The sequence below is a fragment of the Anopheles marshallii genome, chromosome 2 (genome assembly GCF_943734725.1).
Source record: "Anopheles marshallii chromosome 2, idAnoMarsDA_429_01, whole genome shotgun sequence".
NCBI classification, from domain to species: domain Eukaryota; kingdom Metazoa; phylum Arthropoda; class Insecta; order Diptera; family Culicidae; genus Anopheles; species Anopheles marshallii.
Genome location: NC_071326.1, coordinates 11,024,343 through 11,043,683, shown reverse-complemented (window position 1 = coordinate 11,043,683; position 19,341 = coordinate 11,024,343). Strand labels below are relative to the sequence as shown.

General features: G+C 46.7%; 4 protein-coding genes across 4 annotated transcripts; 1 reads left to right on the top strand and 3 right to left on the bottom strand.

Annotated features, from left to right (window-relative positions):
* Window positions 1-202: 202 nt before the first annotated feature.
* On the bottom strand, window positions 203-4,262 carry LOC128719282 (neurofilament heavy polypeptide). The gene is made up of 8 exons (XM_053812907.1): window positions 3,248-4,262; window positions 2,874-3,006; window positions 2,492-2,581; window positions 1,566-2,193; window positions 1,247-1,285; window positions 764-1,017; window positions 473-689; window positions 203-400 (listed from the first exon to the last, which is right to left on the bottom strand). The coding sequence occupies exons 1-8, from the start codon at window positions 4,260-4,262 to the stop codon at window positions 203-205; spliced, it is 2,574 nt and encodes an 857-aa protein (XP_053668882.1).
* Window positions 4,263-9,086: 4,824 nt separating this feature from the next.
* Window positions 9,087-10,472, bottom strand: LOC128709421 (peptidoglycan-recognition protein LB). Its single transcript, XM_053804415.1, has 3 exons — window positions 10,388-10,472; window positions 9,367-9,690; window positions 9,087-9,295 (listed from the first exon to the last, which is right to left on the bottom strand). The coding sequence occupies exons 1-3, from the start codon at window positions 10,470-10,472 to the stop codon at window positions 9,087-9,089; spliced, it is 618 nt and encodes a 205-aa protein (XP_053660390.1).
* Window positions 10,473-12,280: 1,808 nt separating this feature from the next.
* On the top strand, window positions 12,281-13,884 carry LOC128708693 (trichohyalin). Its single transcript, XM_053803673.1, has 2 exons — window positions 12,281-12,560; window positions 12,638-13,884. Exons 1-2 carry the CDS (start codon window positions 12,281-12,283, stop codon window positions 13,882-13,884), a joined length of 1,527 nt encoding a protein of 508 aa, XP_053659648.1.
* A 1,592-nt stretch (window positions 13,885-15,476) lies between these two features.
* Window positions 15,477-17,934, bottom strand: LOC128707627 (ras-related protein Rab-8A). The gene is made up of 5 exons (XM_053802586.1): window positions 17,811-17,934; window positions 16,240-16,300; window positions 15,958-16,162; window positions 15,734-15,874; window positions 15,477-15,669 (listed from the first exon to the last, which is right to left on the bottom strand). Exons 1-5 carry the CDS (start codon window positions 17,932-17,934, stop codon window positions 15,574-15,576), a joined length of 627 nt encoding a protein of 208 aa, XP_053658561.1. The 3' UTR covers window positions 15,477-15,573.
* Between the last annotated feature and the right edge of the window lie 1,407 nt (window positions 17,935-19,341).

The following is a 19,341-nucleotide window of genomic DNA, read 5'->3' as shown; positions in this document are numbered from 1 at the left end:
GCTTTTTCTTCTCCTTTGTGAGTATTAAGTACTGGCACGGTGCTAAACGTCGGTCGTAACCGGAGAACAGAACAATCGGCCTGTTCCGTATTGTACCTAGGAAACGAACAGCGTACAGCTCACAAGTGCAGACTGCAAGCTGCCCCATTTTACTATTACGGTAAAGATAATCTATAACGCGCCCCCACCTGGAGGTGTGTCATCAGCCTAGGTCCGCTATTACGTTGTCCAGATCCGTTTGCAATGTGCAACAATCCTCGCGGACCTTACTGATCTCATCCTTAATACGATCCACGTTCGCCTGCAGCAGGTAGTTACCCTTCTTGAGCGAGGCCAGCCGGCCCTCGTGCCGCTTGACTCTGGGTTCCAGGTTGACCTTCTTTTTGTCATCCGGAGCGTCCTGAAAAAGTGGCCAAACAATTCAAACGTATCACTCACTCTGCATATGTCGATCGATGGATCGTTCACTTACTTCTGCTTCATTCTCACTCTCATTTTCACTCTCCGATTCCGACTCTTCCGATTCGCTTTCCTCCTCTTCCTCCTCTTCCTCCTGCTCGTCTTCCGGTTCCTCGGGCGGTGGCTCCTTGGCTTCCGCTGCTTCTTCATCATCATCATCCTCCAGCTTCATCATCGCGGCCATTTTTTCCACCTCCTTTTGCAGCTTTTTATACTTTTTCTTCTCAGCCCTGTGGGTTGGAAACGATAGCAAATCTGTAGAACTTGACGCCGCGGATCACAAACTTTAGGCACGGAAACCTACTTTAGGGCATACTGATTGGTTTTCATCGCGTATTTCAGGGCCTGTCGTTCTGCGTGTTTCTCTTCCTGTTTCTCCTTCAATCTAGTTAGCCGGGCCTGCAGCATGTTGACCTCGCGATTCAACCGTTTGGCCATCTTTTCTGCCTTCTTTTCCTCGTCCTCCTCTTCCTCCTCCTCTTCCTCTTCTTCGGGCTGCAGTTCCGGGGAGCTTTCTTTCTGGGCCGACTCCGTGGCTCTGCGATCATCCGTAATGCCCTGCGCAATTGAGGTGGAACATAGGTTACCTACCGTGATCTTTAGTGTTCACGACCACTACAGCTACGAACTAAGTGCTCCATTGCAAATCAGCCATACTATGATAAGCAAGTGGAGTAGTGAGTAATACGTAAAGCTGGTCCCAAGCAATTCTGAATGCTTTGCTGTTAGATCCTGTACCACACCCACACCACTAACAGAACCATCTTCATAACCCCCAATACATTACCTGATGCTCGTTCAAGTAGAAGTCATCGTCCGTTAAGCACTGCGATTAAAACGATAGCAACATAGAACTTTGATTAGCATCCAGTAAAGCCATTAGTCGTGGGAGCATTTCAACGGGGGTTGTCGAGTGTAAGGAAATCGAAAGGAATTGCGTTACGTTCCGTTCACTGTTAGCTGTTTCGAATCGAACCCGTTAGTGACATTTGTTTCGCAAACCAAATGTTAAAATCTTTGTAACGGCCGTGAATTTCGCAACGGATCATGTAGTCTGTAAGTCTGTTTCGAAGCTGCTTCCCACTACCCGCCCATAACCCCATTACCTGGAGTTTCCGTTCGAGTTCGGCAATCTTTCGTTTCTGCTCGTCCGCCTGCTTGTACGCCGTATCGAGCTCCTTGGCCACTGTTTGGTATTTCTCTTCCAGCTGCTTCGACTGCTTCTGGGCCGTTAGCGCTTCATCCTTGAGCGACTGTATTAGATCGGACTGTGGCCCAGTGACGGTGGTTCGTTCCTCGCCACTCAGCGGGTTCCACCGTTCGCGGGACAGTTCCGCCTCGAGGTTCTGTACCCGTGCCTGAAGGCGTTTGTTTTCCCGCTCCATTGCCTCGTTGTTCCGGAGCTCGTGCGCCAACATCTGCTTTGTGCTTTGCAGATCATCACGCACCTTATCGATGTCGTCCAGCTCGTCTTCCTCTTCGTCCGCCGGTGGCGCTTCCATGTTGGCGCGCGACTCCGACTTGGCCAGCTGCTCCTCGAGCGTCATCTGACGGCGGAACTTGCGCAAGCCTCCCAGAATCGGCTTACTGCGATCGTTGCATTTGGTCGGTTTCAGCTGGACGCCACCCTGAATCTGCTTCAGCAGCTGATTGTGTGCCGTGGCCTTCTCCGTCTCGAAGATGAACTGATCCTTTACCTTGGTGATCGATTTAGAGTTTATGATCGGATGCGATCTATGGAGAAAAGGGGAAAGGGAGGCGAAAATGGGTACAAAATCAACTACGGCACGATCGCAGAAGAGGACCAAATGCGGGTTCTATATAGGGAGCGACTAAGAGGAAGATGTTGTTGACTACACTAATCACATAGAAAGCAATGTACGCCAGGTAAGGGTGACAACAGCCACACCGAGGGGTTCGAACCACAAAGAAACACATAAACGAGTAACGGATCCTCCACGGGACAAGGCAAACCATTCGTGCGAAGGATCACGGTTGCTCAGCAACGGATGTGGCTACTCGATCTCTGTACCTGTCATTACACTCAACGTGTTTCAGTTTTCTGCCTTGCTCAACCTCCTTCATCATGTCCGACCAGTCCGGACGTCGACGTGGACGACGTCTGCAAGAATGGAAGATTCGTAAAAGAACGTAACATTTGATTAGTCGTTGTTAGTCGAGGGTGACGATTCACGAACACAACGTGTTAGTGACTGGTGGCTGTTTAGTACGCGGGTGTGCGATAATTTTCTCTCTCTCTCTCTCTTTTGGGTTCACATTGAGGCTTATCATCATGAGGAGATCACAGCTAGGAAGTAATCGGTCACACATTAATGGCAAAATATGCAATGTTTGTATGGGTTTTTGTGTGATGCTGTTTTTTATGCGTGACTGCCAAGCGCATAAACACTTACTTCAGCTTGTCTATCACTTCCTTCTGTTTGTTGGATATCTCTTTCTTCTCGAAATCCGGCGGAGGCTTCAAGCTGGGTGGCGGTGGAGGTGGTGGTGGTATGTTGGACTTCGGCATCGGTGGCGGTGGAGGAACTGTTGTGCGGGGCGATTGGAGAATATGGGAGAGTGAATTTACTGATATTCATATTTGGCCCTACTGTGAAGCACAGAGCACCGACTTAATGAATCATTCTGCTTCTTGCAGACGTTCGGCTTGTAAACATCGCGATAACAGCAGTGCAAATAGTGCACTATCTTGAATAAACTTCTTTAAACTGTTTGGAAGGCACTATTTCTAGATCAAGGTCATTCGTTGCCGGTTCGATATACTTACTTCGCTTACTGCTTTCCGACTTCAGCATCGACGGTTTGTGCGGATAGGCTTCCTCCTTCTTCGGTATGTCCTCCAGCAGTGGTTTCTCCACCTTCTTCAGCTGCACCTCCGGCAGCTTTTCCTTCACACGGGGTGCCTTCAGGTTGGACGGTACCTTGCGCAACTGCACGCGGAAGTTCTTTGCCGGTTCCGGCGATGCGGAGCGTTCCTTTGGTGGCGAATCCTGTTGCGGTCGGATCACCTTCTTCAGCGGTGGCCTGACGAATACTTTCGGCTCCGGCGAGGAGGACTTTTCCGATACCGATCTCGAGGACGGTTTGCTTTCGGCGTCCGACTTGTCGGGGCTTCGCGTTGGCGTGACTTTGCGCAGCTGCACCGGCAGCTTCGGTGGCTGCGATGCGTCAGCATCTGGGCGCTTCAGTTGGCTCGGTTCGGGCTTTTTTGGTGCCGGCTTTGCCGGTGGCTCCTCTTCGGATTCCGTTTCCGTTTCGTACTCGGTGCTGCCCTCCTCTTCTTCCTCCTCTTCCTCCTCTTCCTCTTCTTCTTCCTCCTCTTCATCGTCGGATTCGGGCGTCGGTTCCTTGGCGGTGGGTTTCGGCTTCGGTTTAGCCACCTCCCGATGTACCGTCATGACGGGGGTCGTGTTTTTAAGTCCTACCGCCGGTTCGGGTTTGGTCAGTGGTGGATTGACCGGTTTTTTCTGCGCTACCACAACCGGTACTTTAATTTCCTTCGATTGCAACTTGGCCGTGGTGCTAGCTTTTGCGGCCGTATCACCATTTTCTTTCGCCGGTGTGCTGACAGCTTTCTTTACGGTGGTGGTGGCCGTTGGTGTGACCGTTTTTGTACTGGGGGCTGGAGAACCTTCCGGCGCATTCGCTTTGGCAGATGGTGAAGATTCCTTTGTGTCTGTGGCGGGTGTGACACTTGCCTTTCGCGTCCATGCTGGAGGTACGGCTTTGTTAACCGTCTCCAGACGGTCCTTCAGCCACGGCGGACGACTGTTAACCGGCATTCTGAGCTAGCCGGAGCGCAAAAACCGATGATCGTTTGATGATTCCGGTGTGCAGATCGATACTGTATTGATTCACTAACAAATATTCTGATTCACGACCGATTGTTTTGCACAACACTGTTTCCTGTCGGCCTCCTGCCCGTAGGTAAATGGTTTATTTTCAACCAAACGCTTCACAGGACACCGGTTTTGTTGAGGATTCTTCGTATTTAAAAATAATCACATTAATTTAAAAACAACTACCATGAATGTGTGTGTTAAAAATAGTCTTGATTCATCATTGCCGAATGGCAAATGGCATTAAAACATAACATAATAACCGTTTGACGATCTTCCCCGACCGAGCGGAGACGCAACCGCGTGCTTGCAAATGTGCAAAAAGGAACATTTCGTTTGTTATCATTCACTCGCTTAAAAACCAGCCAGCTTAAGTCCCACAAAGTAACGAAAAGTAAATAAAGAAGCAACATCACCGTTTTGTCAGTCCGCTGCAAGAAGCGTCGAGCAGGGGGGGGGGGGGTGGGGGGTTGGGATTTGCAATTAAAATTTTCCCCCGATCATCCGCTGGGTTTGATCGCGGAGATCTTTGGCTTTGTCGCTACTGTCGTACTGATGACGTCTGCAGCATCGTTTGTCACACATCTTTTACGTACGGGGGGGTTTGCAAGCAAGCGGGGCCTGCGGGGGATGAAATGTTGGTATAAATAAAGGTGTACAACATTTGCCTAAAAATAAAATCCCCGTCCCGGGGGCGGAGGGAACGATGGGACCGTGCGGGGAAGCGTGTGGGAAGTGAATATTCGCAATGGTCTGCTTCTTATCGAGAAAAGTCCTCGTGTCGTGCCTCAATAATGGAGAGCTCTTGATTGCTTGTTTGCTACAGGTGGTCAAATTATTGGGAAATTTTCCAATTTCCCCGTTGAGTCACAGTGCAATTGAATGCACAAGAATATGCTCAGGTTTGTACACAAACTATCTCATTGCGATCATGATCTCCTTCCAAAATGGAAACCGCGGACAAATCGCTTCGTGAGGGGGGTACACTACTCGGCATCAGACCAGAATATTCACATGTAACACATTAGCACTTTCATGAATATGTAATACTTTCCAACAGCGAACGTTTGTCAAAACAACGTAACTTCTACTTGTTTCATTCTGCAACTGATCTTAATCGCGACCTCGGACATTGGTGGACTAATCTGAAAGATACTTGAAAAACTTGACCTTATGGTGCCGTTCGAACTGCTATTGTTTGCCGCACAACTCGTGTTAATGCAACAACTAGACTGATTTACTGGCATAAAACTCGTCTCAAAATCGCCCTGTCGCCATAATTCGATCATCTCAACAATCACCTCAATAATGGGACAACCATTTTGCGTGGGATACGCCATTCTATTGAGAATGGCACACCTTTTTAAAGGGGGGCCACAAATTATTCCACAAGTACGCCGCACTTTTAATTTTGCCGTTTAGACAATATTTTGCTTGCACGAGCAAAGGCATCATCATCCCGTTTTGTCCATGACATTGGGCGTTTATTGATGCGAATCCCTTCGAGTAGCCTTGAGCTGTGCGCACGTTTTGAGCGTATCTGGCCGGTATCTTAATTGGGCGATGAGTATAATACGAGTGATTAACTATTTTTACGAGTTTCGGACGCTGTCATCTTCTAGACAAAGTGGCGTACAGCGGATCGTGTATGTCCCTCACACTACGGTTTGCGGTACGTTTGTAATAATGCGTAACAGGCGCTCGTGGGGTTTATTTTTTAAAGTTGGCTAAGAATAACTTCTGTTCGAAACCACGAAGAATATGTGCCGCCGCTTTCATACGCACGCAACGGTCGCCTGCACGTGCTTCCTCCCAAATGGAGGCGTATGGTCTTTCACCGGTTATTGTCAACAATTCCCCCGTACCCTGCGGGAAGGGCACACCGACAGCATGGTGAAACATCACGATCGTGACTGGATCACGGTTGTGTAGTGTGTAGTTTAATTTAGCGAAGCGTAAGCTCAAAACCACCCAACTTGTGGCGGGCCGTGCCGAACGTTGCCTGTTGTTGGGTGAAGATGTTAAACAAAAAGGTCAAGACGACAGTTTTATTGGAGGCCACCGAGCGACAACCAGCCCGTGAGACGTTCAGCGTGTCCCCGGGTTGTCCGTGTCCGTGCGCTCGTCGAAGGCCAGATACGACAGCGAGCTGCAGTAATAAAAGTGACCCTTCGAGGTGGCTGTTAAGACAGACGCGGCCAAGGATTAAATAATTTTATAGAGTACATGGAAATGGGAGGAAGGTACACATCATAAACGGTGGTACTCTTTTCCTCACATTGGGAAGATGCGCTGGACGGTACAGCTCCACATGTACATCAATTTCAAAGTAGCAGACGAACATGGACGTTGAATCCGCACAGATTTTGCAATTAATTTCCCGAATGACGTCATCGGGACCGGATGATCATCGTTCATGGGAGCGTTTTGCGTGTGCTGTGTGCATAGATGTTGTGGCCCAATGTGTCCTGCGCGTGTGGTGTGTGTTTGTGTGTCTGTGCGGCGAATGATATCACTACATGATGTACTTGCCATGGTGTGTGTGCGTGTGTGTGTGAATGTCGGGGATTTTATTAATATTAATCTGTAGGTGTCACGTTGAAGAATACAGAACAGAGCCGTCTTGTCCAATCTCAATTAAACGCGACACTTCCTCACACATCGCTAAGCAATAAGTGATCCATATGAGATGATGCGCAAAAGAACAACAACAACAAAAAAAAATCACGCAAAATGTTCTTTTCGAAAGAAATGTCGAAAATTTCACTCGTTACAAAGTGGGTCAGCACACGTCGAAATTCCACCCGCAAAGACGGATACGCATCTCTGCTCGGGCCGTGCCCGCGTCTGTTGCGGTTCCTGCTTGCGTTTCACTATGCGTTTGTTGCGCACCGCGATGTACGATCACACTTTTCCCCTCCCCTCCCGTTTTCCTTCGGTCGGAAAACAATTTCACACGCACACACACACACACACACCCACACGCGCGGGCAAACTACAATGGCACCGTTGCACGATAGTGGGATTTCCTTGTGTTTCGATGAAGATGTATTAGCTCATCAAACGATCGTATCGTGCAATTTTTCTCACATTCACATTCGCACGCATCAGAAGAGTACACCCGGGCCCACACAAAAAGGATCACACACACACACACACAGACGCGTGCTAGATCAGGTGAAATTGAAATTCCTGTCTGCCGTGTCTCGTCTGATTCTCGGCGACTGTGGCAGCGTTACGACACGGGATTTTTGCAATACGCCATCGTGTCTTTTGCACCCAGCAACAGCAGCAGCAGCACTTGTTTGCGATGATCGGTATGGAAACGGCTCGCAGCAAAGATCACATTCTTCCCGATCACTAGAAGGTGGCACCGGAATTTGGAAAGATTTCCAACGCGGGCCGCGGCATATAATCTGCATCACCTTTTCCGAGGCGGCTTAGAATGGCCCCCCCGAGGAATTGCGTCGCCGTGGCTTCTTTTTTCACTCTGGCACTTTTTTTTTTCTTGGTCCCGTAGTTGTATCTCTTGGCTGAGTGGAAAATGCACCCAGTGCTACCGTGTGCCAGTAGGGCCGCGTACGGAAGGCGATCGTTAGTCGACTGATGAACGCGCTCTACGCACGACGATCACGATCGCACGGGATCCGGAACGTTGCGAAAATGCAGAGAGATGTATGCCCGAACCGAAAGCACGAGAGACTTTTCCGTCCGTATTTCGGCGGTCATAAGGTGGTTTTTCCGAATTTCCGCCCCCCCTCACACACGGGACCGGTTTCGTTAGTTCGTGTGTCTGTCTCAATGTGTGCACAAGAAATGCACGCGCAAAGCTAAAATTAAAATTCTTCTGACTTGCGCGACTTCGACGGGTGATTTTCCCGGCCGGTGGAAAGCGGGTGCGTGAAAATGGAGGCCCAAAAATGAGAAATTATGTCCGTGTTCTTCACGATCGTGGTTTAATTTGCTCACGCTTCATTTTATCTCACGCTCTCGGTTCGGTTGGGAGTTTTCGTCTAACACATCTCCCCCCAACAACAACAGGAGAAAAAAAACTCAAACCGTCCCAAAACCGTTTGAGATCATTGAGGGGTACGCTTTGTTTACCGATACGACCATTGTGGCATACACGAGCGCCATGCATTTGGTTGTATATTTTATTTATTTGGTTTGCTTTCAACCATCGACAGACGCACGAGCGCACAGCGCGCCCCAGCTCAGCTGATTTTGTGTCTTTGTACGATAAAATCCCCCGATGAAGTTATAATGCGATGGCTGGCAGTACGGCGTTCGATTCGACCGTTTTGCCAATGAGGCCAAGAGCAGGATTGCGTGTAGTAGGACATAAATTACGTGATAGGAGCTACGGGATGTGCAAGACCTTGGTTCTTCAAGATTATCTTCCTCCAAGGGCACGTGTGTTAAAGGGAAGATACAAATAGATGCGACGGCTTCAACTTTCCTCTTTATCGGCACAACAACCTCAAGCGGTCTAGGGCTGCCATTACTGGCTTTCTTTGACTTTATTTACCCGAAGCCGGTTAGTCAGTCAGGGAAGTGGACCGGCGCCGCCAGCCCATCCCCAACTTGAAATACTTCAACTTCAACCTTACATTATTATATTTGCGATTTTTTTAAATTTATTCTCTTATAAAACACAATAGGAACGAATGATGTTTGCACGAGGTAGAATTATAAACGCACGTAAGTAAGCTATTATGGGTTTTGCGTAAAATACTTCACAATGAATTCATGAACCAAATCCTCTTTTTAGACACTGTTCTGATCTACGATGTCCGTCATCGGGTTGAAATGGGGCCATGTTTTGATCTCCTCGAACAATCGATCACCAGGACATTCGGTGGTGCGCACCTGTCGATGCCCGAGCAGGGTGTAGTTCTGTGCTATGAGGGAGTTGCGGACACCGTACTCGATCAGTTGTTGTGCTGCAGTAAGCATGTTTTTGGGTGGCAAATCCGCTGTAACGACATTAGGAAATTGGGGATAATTGGAGATCCTCTCAGTGCAAGTTGTTTGACTGCGTACTTACAACCCCAATCGCCTATTAGACAGATCCCAACGCTCCGATCGTTGTACCTGGGAGCGTGGGCACCAACGACATTGAAGCCACGTCCCTGGTACACACGGCCATCCCCACCGATAGCGAAACTATAGCCGATGTCGTTCCATTGCCGAACTACCTGATGCATTTGCTGCATCTGTTGCATGGCCGCGATGCACTTCACACCGTTGTAGCACGCCGCCGGTATATACGAATGGTGTATGATGACGTACGGGATCGGACCGGCAAAACGTTCCACCCGTTTCGGTGGCAAAGCATTCCAGAAGTCGCGTGTCACATAGGGCACTGATTCTGCAACAAGAAGCAAAAAAAACAAAAACCGACACACAATGCAAATCATTAATTGTGCCTGGAACGTCATCGTTATTGTCGTTGGAGGAGATTGTAATCGAACGAGGGGCGGAAATTTCCAGCTCTCGTTCGAGAAAGGGCATTTACATTGTTTGCTCAAACGGAAGCGGCTACCATTGGTCACGATCTCGATTAGGCTGTGTCTAGGGGGGATTGGCGTTTTAAATGTGTACTACTGGATGGAAGACAACACACATTTCCCTAGCCTTTTTGCTAATCTGTATTTGGTCAGCCGTTTTGTTTAGGTTGAGTAAGGCTTTACCGACGTAAATGGTTTTTACATGATAAGAAATTCATTTATAGATTGTACGTCATCGATTTAATGTGTAGGTCAATGTAAACGAACCGTGAACAAAAAACTCGACAGAATTTTAGTTTCACTCTTTGCGTAATTCAAAAATGCATTCTGTAGGTGGTAATGGACATCGCATTCGAATTCGCTTCTAAATCCAGTTCTTCGTGGCAGGGGATTTTTGTCTGCTGATGTTGCTGAATGTCAGCCGGACAGATGACCGCTGTTGCACGATGTGTTACGCACTTCGTCGACCACTTAGCAAACACCCATTGGCAGAGTATTTGTACAATCGTGGTTATCTTTTTTTTGGGATTTTGTTAAAGTAAATATAGGTAAACTTACCGCACGCTTTACTGTCCACGGCAACGCACGTTAGTGTGAGCGCAATGGCAGCGAGACACAAGTAAAAGTCTTTCACTATGTCCATATTTGGGGTAGAATTAGTGGTAGAATTAGTTCACTAAGCGATCCACGAAGCTTCACAACCAGCGAAATGCTTCTCTAACAGTTCATCAACAATTTATTAAACACGTGAATCAATTGCCAGTCTCCGAACCGGTCATTTCATCAGCAAACAATGAGTTTCGAAATTGTTGTACAGCATTTATTCATGCGTCAAACAAATAAATCACTGTCACACGCGGGATAAGGACACAGCAGCAGGGTCTGTTGTGTGGCAGGTGTTTTGAGGAAGGTAGGCTTTGTTTGGTTTCGAGTTGTTTTTTAGGCCAACAGTTATACTATCATTACCATCAGACGGTGTCTGAAGTGGGTTGAACTTCGCAGTACAACAGTAAGCGCCACTCGACCGAATTCTACCGTACCGTGGATTCCTGTCCTTCGTTCACTAATGGGTTTTTTTTTTTTTGATAACAGGGAAACAATACTGTCGTACGGGTGGAATTGCACCGCTTGTATTCGGCGTGCCCGTTCGCGCAAATACACGCTTATCGCTAATGGTTTCTCGGGCGCAGGTTGAACTGGTACTGCTGTGACAGGCGGCAGCCGGTTGGCGTTAAATACATTCGCGCAATGTTTGAGGTGTGTTTCCCAAACGCAGAGCCAACATTGCGTGAAAGCTAAGAGCGAGTGAATGGTTTCGAGAGCGCGAGAACCACGACAACAGAGCAAGAGCAGAGTGTGATCAATGAAGATCCCCGTCGAATTGGTCGTGGGGAAGGAGATAATTGGACAGTTTTACTGAACCCCGGAGGGGAAGGGGAGGAGGGGGATGGGGTGTTGTTGGGCGCATCGTGAAGCTAGTGGACGCTTTCCCAGCAGGCTTTACTTCGCGGGGATTCACCATTAGGGTCGGCGTGAAGTAAAGATACGATCGCCGTCGGAGATTGAGTCGAGTGTAGTGGGCAAGGATAAGCTACGATGACCAATGAGGGTCGGAAAATTTTTCACATATGATTCATGTTTGCCTATTTGTCGATGCAAATGGGTACATGCGCTGGCGTAAAGTATAATGTTGCCAATTTCTTAAGGTTAAATCCATTCATCATGGTTCGCTATTCGCTATGTCTCTTGAATGCCAGGTGGAATATGTCTGGAACGGATCTCGTCTAACAGTTCAGGAATTTTTAAAACTCAACATTAATATTTTTTACAAAATGTTGTTACTCGCGTGCATGTTTTGTGACAAATTACTGGCCGAGTCCATTCATCCACAAGGCGGGAATGTACCGATCTCGTGGTGGCCATTAGGGGTGTAACTTCTCACGCGATGTATAACCGCCCCCCCTGCAGCACCGATGGGAGGAATTGTTTCCGTTTGTATGCCGGTCAACAATCGTCCGTTGTTTACTCGCCCGTATATATGTATAATCGCGAACTAAACAAACGAAACATTTTAAACGTAGCGGCAAAGCGGTAAAAAAATGAATCACACCCTGTTCATGAGCAGGAGGAGCACTTATTGATTATTTTCTTATCAAAAATGCATCTCATTGCACAATACCAAGAGTGGGTGCTACCGACGCACAAACAATTGCACAAGTTATGCCTGATTGATTGAAACAGGAAGAACTGTGAACAGAGTTTTATCTGTTTTGCTTATCTGCTTACCTTTCACATTGTAAGAGCATGTAAATTCAATATTTAGTTTCTTATTTTATTTGTCATCATCTTAGAAAACACCCGAACGGTAACAGTGTTCGCCACTTTGGACATTCATTCCCGCAAGGCAGCCAGTGCAGCCGATCGTTACCAGTTTATGCTCGGTGCTGCAGAATGCGTAGCGCAAAGTTACAAGCTGCGTTGGTGAAGCGTCGTGAAGCTGAACAAATAAAGTATCAAAAATCGGCCGCCGTAGAACGATATTATGATCAGTGGGGACGCATAACAAGTCGCTACGAATCATGGACAACGCCGCAGTACTACCGGGAAGCGGAACAAGCGCTCAGAAAGCGGGAGGATGAAAAGAAGAAACAAGAAGCACTGGAATCCAAGCGCAACCGGCTGAAAGACTTACTGAAGAAGGAAAATGAACAGTTGCAAAAGGAGATGGAAAGTAAGCAATGCAAAAAGGTGGCACCGTTGCCTTGTGTGGTTGCACAATTTCAAACTTTGTTTTTCATCCATATTTAGATGTATCCCGACCAAAACCAAAAGCCGTGTCAACCGAAATCTTGGAAGGGATCCGATCGCGACTACACAGCGCGGAAGAGGCCAAAAAGCGCATCGATCTCGAGGCAAATTTGTACAGCAAGTGGCGCCTGGGCTTCGATAAGGACGCAATCATCATGGACTCCAAAACGACCCATCAAGCCATGGCTAAGCTGAATTGGATCGATCGTCAGGTGGAGCTACAGCTGCAGGACGACAAGGATCGTCGCGAGCAGCAGGAGCGTGAACTGAAGCTGTGCGAAGAAGCCCGTCGGCGTGAGGAGCTTTTGCTGGAAAAGAATCGAATGCGTGAGCAGGAATTAAAAGAGCTTCGCAGCATGCAGGAAGTGCACATGGCCGAACTGAAATCCCGCGAACAGGAAGCTAACGAGCTGAAGATGTACGAGGTGCGATTGAAGACGAAGAAGGAAGAGATGGCTACGGAGCTAGAGCAGCTGCGCGTCTACAACGATCTTCGGCGCGATCGTGTAGTTGCGATGCATAACTTGAGGCGCATTAAAATGCTACTCCGCGAACGTTCCGAGGCGGTGCGCAATGACCTGCAGCATGACATACAGCTACTGCAGCGGATCAGCATCGATAATCCCGTGTCGTCGGATAGCGCCGAAGGTATCGAATATCTGCGTCGAAAGTTTCAGCTCCAGCACGATCTCGAGATGGAGCAACAGATGACCATTGAAAATATGTACGAATCGGAGGCAAAACATAACCTGTCGAAATGTGAAGACAAATGGAACAGTGAAGCGATCATACGAGAGCAGCAGTTGCGCTGCCTGCTGGAGGATCGGTTAATGGACTTTGAGACGAAACTGGTCGAGTGTGCGCAAAGGCAACGGGAACTCATCGAGGTCCGTGAGCAGCATATCAAAGCCATCGAAGGAGCCAATCAAAGACTGAAGGAGCTGATGTCGGATAAGTCGCGGGATGAGTTCGTTACCTCGTCGAACAATAGCCAGTTGCGGGATCTGCTTGTGGAGCGTGATGGTGGTGGTGGTGGTGGAGGTGACAGTGGGAAACAGATCCAGAAGCGACCCTCAACACAGAGCTCGCAACGCAGTAGTACATTCAGTAGCATTTTCCCATTTGATGACCATTTTAGCGGGTACAAGCTTACTGAAAATCGGTCCTATACTGGGAGAGACAGTGAGGCACCTGCCGAAGGACTGAGCGCACCCCGATTTGGGAAGAAAAAAGTGGCCTGGTGCTAGGGCTGCACAACCTTAAGTACACAATTCCGTCCGAGGGCAGTTTTCAAATCCGCCATGTTAGATGTAATATGTTTTTTAGAATATTTATAGGATTAAGTTGTGGTTGTGTGCTTTGGAAATATATTTTTATAAGCAACATCTTTTCGATTCGGGTGTTTAGTCCTCTGTTTCGTTCAACTTTTCAAAACAACGTTAAAAACACTTTCTTACATGTTCCAGAGTTTTGTTTTTATTCTTTAAGTTCTACATCCATCAGCCCACGGGTCCCCAAATCACGTAAAGTTTAACTTGCAAAAAAAAGACTACATGTATGAACGTTTGAGTGGAAAATGACGGGATTGAGCGGTTTCTAATATGGGTGAAACAATCAGTTTCGGACTCCGGAGCCTTATTCAACTGGTCAACTGTCGTTCAATGTGACAGGAACAAGAACTATACACACTTGCGCTCATCTGACTGGTCGGTGTTCTGCATTCGGCTTGTGATTCTGGCACCGGGAACTATAACGCGATATGATGGTACACATGGTGTGTTTGTGTGTATAAGGTGAGGAGTTTTGTTATCATTCCAATCTGGCTAACTGCTGGATTCTTTTGCCCTCGCTAAGTTTACACCTATCGTCGATCGGCAGAGAAGATGCGAAATTCGCCGCTAAATGTATTTTTGCAAATATTGGTGTGTACGTATCATAGTTTCACGTTACAAAAACGACTTGGTCGTCAGCAAGCTTAAGCAAAAGACATGCTAAACACAATATCAACTACGTTGCTGATGGAATGATGGGTATTGGTTCGAGTACTTGTTTGGCGTTTCGCTTTTGCTTTTGAAATGGCATGGTTAGTTGTATCCAGTGTTTCAACTCCAAAGTGTGGTTGTTCCGTAACGTACCAGCGAGTGTCATTTCGATTTCGTTTCTTGCTTCTTAGCTAAAGGTGCCATCAAAACAAGCGTGTACGTAAGAAAAATAAAAGAAAAAATCCTTCTTCCATTATTGTTTCTTTTGTGTTCTTTTCTATTGTTTTGCGCAAAGTGTACACGCACATTAATGAAGGTTTTTTTTTCTATTGACATCTATTTGCTAGAGTGACACTTTCACAACACATACTCTTCTATCTGTCTCTGTCCAAACGCTACAGCCTTTCCATCGGAGAATCAACTATGAGTTCTAGAATTCATGTTCTCTCGAAACCATCGTTACTTAAAAATCTAGCTTTCATTTCGAAGCAATTTCTTCCATTTCGGTCAAATGAATTGTGTTGATCAACACACTCTACAGCCTTTCGCAGGTCGCTTAAAACACGGCAAACCGTACGGAAACCGGTAAGCATTGCAAGAAACTACTACCCTTGAAAACGTATTCTCGAGAACCGATTGATTCTCGATTGACCTACATGACAAATCTTTCTGACAAACGGAGCCACGCCCGAGCGCCGTGAGAACGTTTCGTTTTCGTGTGCTTTGAAGAAGCCTTCCTCTCTTTCAACCATCGGACAGTATTAAGGGGAGACATCCTCCCTACCGCTTGTGTCGCGGGGGTTTGCATGTGACGTGCAGTGATGAATGTTGCGTTATCCGTTTGTCCCCCGACACTATCCGTTTACATACAGTTTTAAATAATAATAATGATAATTATTATTTAGTGTGTTATATAAAAAAATAATAATTATTAATAGTAGGACTACTACAAGGTCAAAACAGATTGCACTTTGATAGCCAACTCGGTGCCTTCCGTGGTTCAACCTGCGGCTTCAGCTGATGGCCACCTTTCGGTGGATTGTTCGCTTCCTGCAAGATGAAATAAAACAGAAGTTAGCAATATCGCATTTCGACGTAAAGTGTCGTAGCTTACCATTCGCTTCTCCATTTTACATTTAATGTCACGGGCAAGGGTGAAAAATGCTTCGTCCACGTTGATGCTTGCCTTTGCCGAAGTTTCCATAAATTTGATGCCATATTCAACTGCTAACTGTTCGCCTCTAACACGGGTAACCTGAGCAAAATTCGAAATAGAGTTGTTTAAACATTCCTTAACAAACACCCCGCTGTGTCCATTAATGGCCAATTGCGCTGTACCTGTCGTTTTTCATTAAGCTCACACTTATTGCCGAGCAGCATCTTTTCCACGTCGGCCGCTGCATTCTCCTCGATGTTTCGGATCCAGTTTTTGATGTTTTCGAACGATTTCTCCTGTGTGATGTCGTATACCAGCATGATGCCCATAGCTCCCCGGTAATAGGCAGTCGTGATTGTACGGAATCGTTCCTGTCCCGCTGTGTCCCTGTGGAGGTGAAGGATCAACATCCAAATCATTAAATCAAACGCGGGTGTATGATTAAGACACTGATGTAAATTTACCATATTTGAAGCTTTATCTTTTTCCCGTCCAGATCAATAGTCCTTATTTTGAAATCGATGCCTAAAATAATAAGAAAATTATAAGTTTATTTTACTTTTTGCCGTTGTTTCAATAAAAACATGTTTTTGTTGTTGTCACTGATGGTACAACTTTGGAAGTGCCTGCACGTGCTAACCCGATTCAGTACGAGATGAACGAAGAGAACTGAGAACTCCTAATCTGATCCGGCAGATGGTTGCCAAAGATTCGATCGTTTTTGCCATACGCCAGTGAGCGGGGCAAACCTACCTAAAGTAGTGATTTAATCACAACGGAGCTATTGGATGTTGCAGCGAGAGGTATGGACTGTTACGAAATGGAAGAAGGGCAGGAGATGCTGCTTGTGTGGCGCAGTATGATCATGCAAAGATATTTTTATCTTATTGTCATTCTATTTGCATTGCTTCCAATTCAGTCGCGCATATCCCTTGAATGTGTTGCGAAAATGCGAACATTGCTAGCTGTTAGACGGCATACGGACACACACTGCTTGCAATATTTTAACGTTTCCGTATCTGATCTACAACCAACGAACCCCCCCTCCCCCGGTCGTAATTCCAAACCGATGGACTATGACGGATAGGAAGAGACCGGATTAATACGAAAGAAGAAACGAGGGTGCAAAGCAAGGGAAGGTGCGAGTGTTTTATTTGAGTTGTATAAATAACGCTCTCTTTAGGCGAATGGAATAGAAAAAAAAGTTTCGATTGTTTTTAGATGGCGATGCGTTTGCTGCAACAGCGGCTCGTGCTTGCTTTTTTTGTAGCAATTATGCGTAACAACTCCGTAAAGGTTACGATAGGCTTTCCTTGAAACGAATTGCGAACATAAATTGCTACATACAAGCAAACAAAACATTCTGAGAAGCACACCGGATAAGGGACCGATGCTTCTGGACTGCAGTATATCGCTCACGGAATCAATATTTGATAAGGTTGTCGTTGGCTGAACCCGGAGGAAGCTTATCTAAAATGGTCTAATAGTTCTCGTTCTGGTGCAAAATGTTCAGCTGTGAAGTAATAGCATGACAAAAAAAGTAGAAAACAAATAACAGAAAACTTCTTATCGCGCTGTCGTGAGTAGATGATTGCGGGGTCTACCCGTATATATCTACGGAATTCTGCTTATGACCGATCTATCAACATACACGCACACACAAGCGGCGAAAAAAGGCAACATACGTCCGAACCAAACTTTGCCCGATATATGGCCTGGAAAAGGCCTCGCCCAAGAAAGAGGAAGTTAACCGAAGGAGATTTCGGGTTTTGGGAGGTTTGGAAATACCAAAAGCTGCTCCAGATCGAACTGCTCGCGATAGTCCGGAAGGAAATGAGTGGGTGGGTGGAGCAGAAAAGGAGGCTTTACCACCTTGTCACAACGACAGGTGTCGTCGTCGTCGTCGTCATGGTATTACTCATAGTAAGACCAGTTTCTTTATGTGTGTACTACATAGCATTATTAAATCTCGCTTGCTTGTTTGTTGCTCAGTCGTCGAAGGCACAAGGTCGACATCATCATGTTTATTACTCACCGATCGTACTGATGAATGTGGTATTGAAGGCATCCTCCGAGAAGCGGAACAGTATGCAGGTTTTGCCAACGCCGGAATCGCCGATAAGTAAAAGTTTGAACAGATAGTCGTAAGTTTTCGCCATCTCTGCTTCGTTGGACTTTGGGCACCGGAACGCTGTGCGTGTGTATGTATGACGGGAGGGTGGGTAGCTAGCTGGGAGCTGGGTCGTCGACACTTATTGCTTTGTGATCTGTCAGAAGACACAAAAAAAACCCCGTTCGGCGACAAAATACTACGAGAGGGTTTTCTTTCTTGTCCACCGTCCCCACAAGACGTGCAATTCACAGCTCCGAGCAGCCGAGTATGATTTCGTTCCGACACTTTTACACGTCCCGCTAGAACCCAATTCACATAGAGTTGAGTTTTGCGGCTCGTTTGGTGAGGGTTCCCGAAGTCGGCTTCAGGAATCTGAGGTGCGGTGGGTGCTCCTTGTGCTGTGAGTGCGATGACGAAAACTACTGCTAATAGCCAGCAGGCAGAACAACGCGACACGAGACAAATTAACACGGCACGGGGATGGTAAGTTTACAAAGTCCGTCCTGGAGCTGGTATTTTCGAAACGGACAAGAAAAAAAACTTTCCTTTTGCTCGTCACACCGTTTTCCTGTGGCTGAGCGTAACAACGTAAAACGAAAACGGGAAAATGAGAAATAGACTTCGACGTCGCTTTTTGTTTCAATCACGCACGCAGAAAACGTCAAACTGGGTACGTCAAAACCACCGAAGGCACAACTATACGTCGGGAATTCACCAGACCGGGGAACAGACAACATTTGCGTTTGCATCACAAAACATAAATATCCAGTTTTAAACAGTCGCTGCCGAGAGGAAAACAGGACTATTTCAAGGCGATTTCGCTTTCAAAAACTGCTAAAGTTGGCTACTGTTGCAGAGAAAATTGCGACCAAAAAGAATTGAGCAACTAGCGTTGACAGATAACAGGTGGAAGTTGCTCAAAATGTTCCAGGCTGTCATCGAAGACTGGCGCTCATAGGGATGGTGATGTGCGGTTTTCGATACATTTGAAATAAAATTGTTTGAAAACTACAAATTTGAGAACAATTGGTGTTGAATACACCTCCCAGATGAATTGTAATTTGTTCGTGTTCAATTAGCGTTTAATTTCAATCGGCAATATTAAAAGTTAATTTTAAAGAGCGCTGGAAAATATAAACGTTTGACGAGATCGGCATGCAAATTCTCCCACCGTGTCTCGGTTTTGACGTTTCTGCGAATGGATTCCAGCAAGAGAGACCTTTAAACATTTCCATTGCGGAAAACGAGGAATTTGCAAGTGCGTCCCGTTTTGCGAAATTGTTTTGAACGGTGGCAGGTGTTTGAGATGTGATAATTGTGGTGGTAGCGCTGAAATCGTTGCGTTTTGTTTTGTGTGCCAGTTAACAAGATACACTTGTCGGGCAGGGCGCTCGGGTGTTTGTGTATGTGTCGCTGGTTTATGTGCAATCAGCGTTTGATATCTGTGCGACGT

Excerpts from the sequence above, each read along its gene's own strand:
- LOC128719282 (XM_053812907.1), bottom strand. The coding sequence starts at position 4,262 with ATGCCGGTTAACAGTCGTCCGCCGTGGCTGAAGGACCGTCTGGAGACG. Across the intron at positions 1,018-1,246 it reads TCTACTTGAACGAGCATCAG|GGCATTACGGATGATCGCAG; the intron begins GTAATGTATTGG and ends TCAATTGCGCAG. Across the intron at positions 401-472 it reads AGAGTGAGAATGAAGCAGAA|GACGCTCCGGATGACAAAAA; the intron begins GTAAGTGAACGA and ends CCACTTTTTCAG.
- LOC128709421 (XM_053804415.1), bottom strand. The coding sequence starts at position 10,472 with ATGGACATAGTGAAAGACTTTTACTTGTGTCTCGCTGCCATTGCGCTC. Across the intron at positions 9,691-10,387 it reads CGTGGACAGTAAAGCGTGCG|AATCAGTGCCCTATGTGACA; the intron begins GTAAGTTTACCT and ends TTCTTGTTGCAG. Across the intron at positions 9,296-9,366 it reads TCTAATAGGCGATTGGGGTT|CGGATTTGCCACCCAAAAAC; the intron begins GTAAGTACGCAG and ends ATGTCGTTACAG.
- LOC128708693 (XM_053803673.1), top strand. The coding sequence starts at position 12,281 with ATGCGTAGCGCAAAGTTACAAGCTGCGTTGGTGAAGCGTCGTGAAGCT. Across the intron at positions 12,561-12,637 it reads GTTGCAAAAGGAGATGGAAA|ATGTATCCCGACCAAAACCA; the intron begins GTAAGCAATGCA and ends ATCCATATTTAG.
- LOC128707627 (XM_053802586.1), bottom strand. The coding sequence starts at position 17,934 with ATGGCGAAAACTTACGACTATCTGTTCAAACTTTTACTTATCGGCGAT. Across the intron at positions 16,163-16,239 it reads AAGATAAAGCTTCAAATATG|GGACACAGCGGGACAGGAAC; the intron begins GTAAATTTACAT and ends TCACCTCCACAG. Across the intron at positions 15,875-15,957 it reads AGCTTAATGAAAAACGACAG|GTTACCCGTGTTAGAGGCGA; the intron begins GTACAGCGCAAT and ends AATTTTGCTCAG.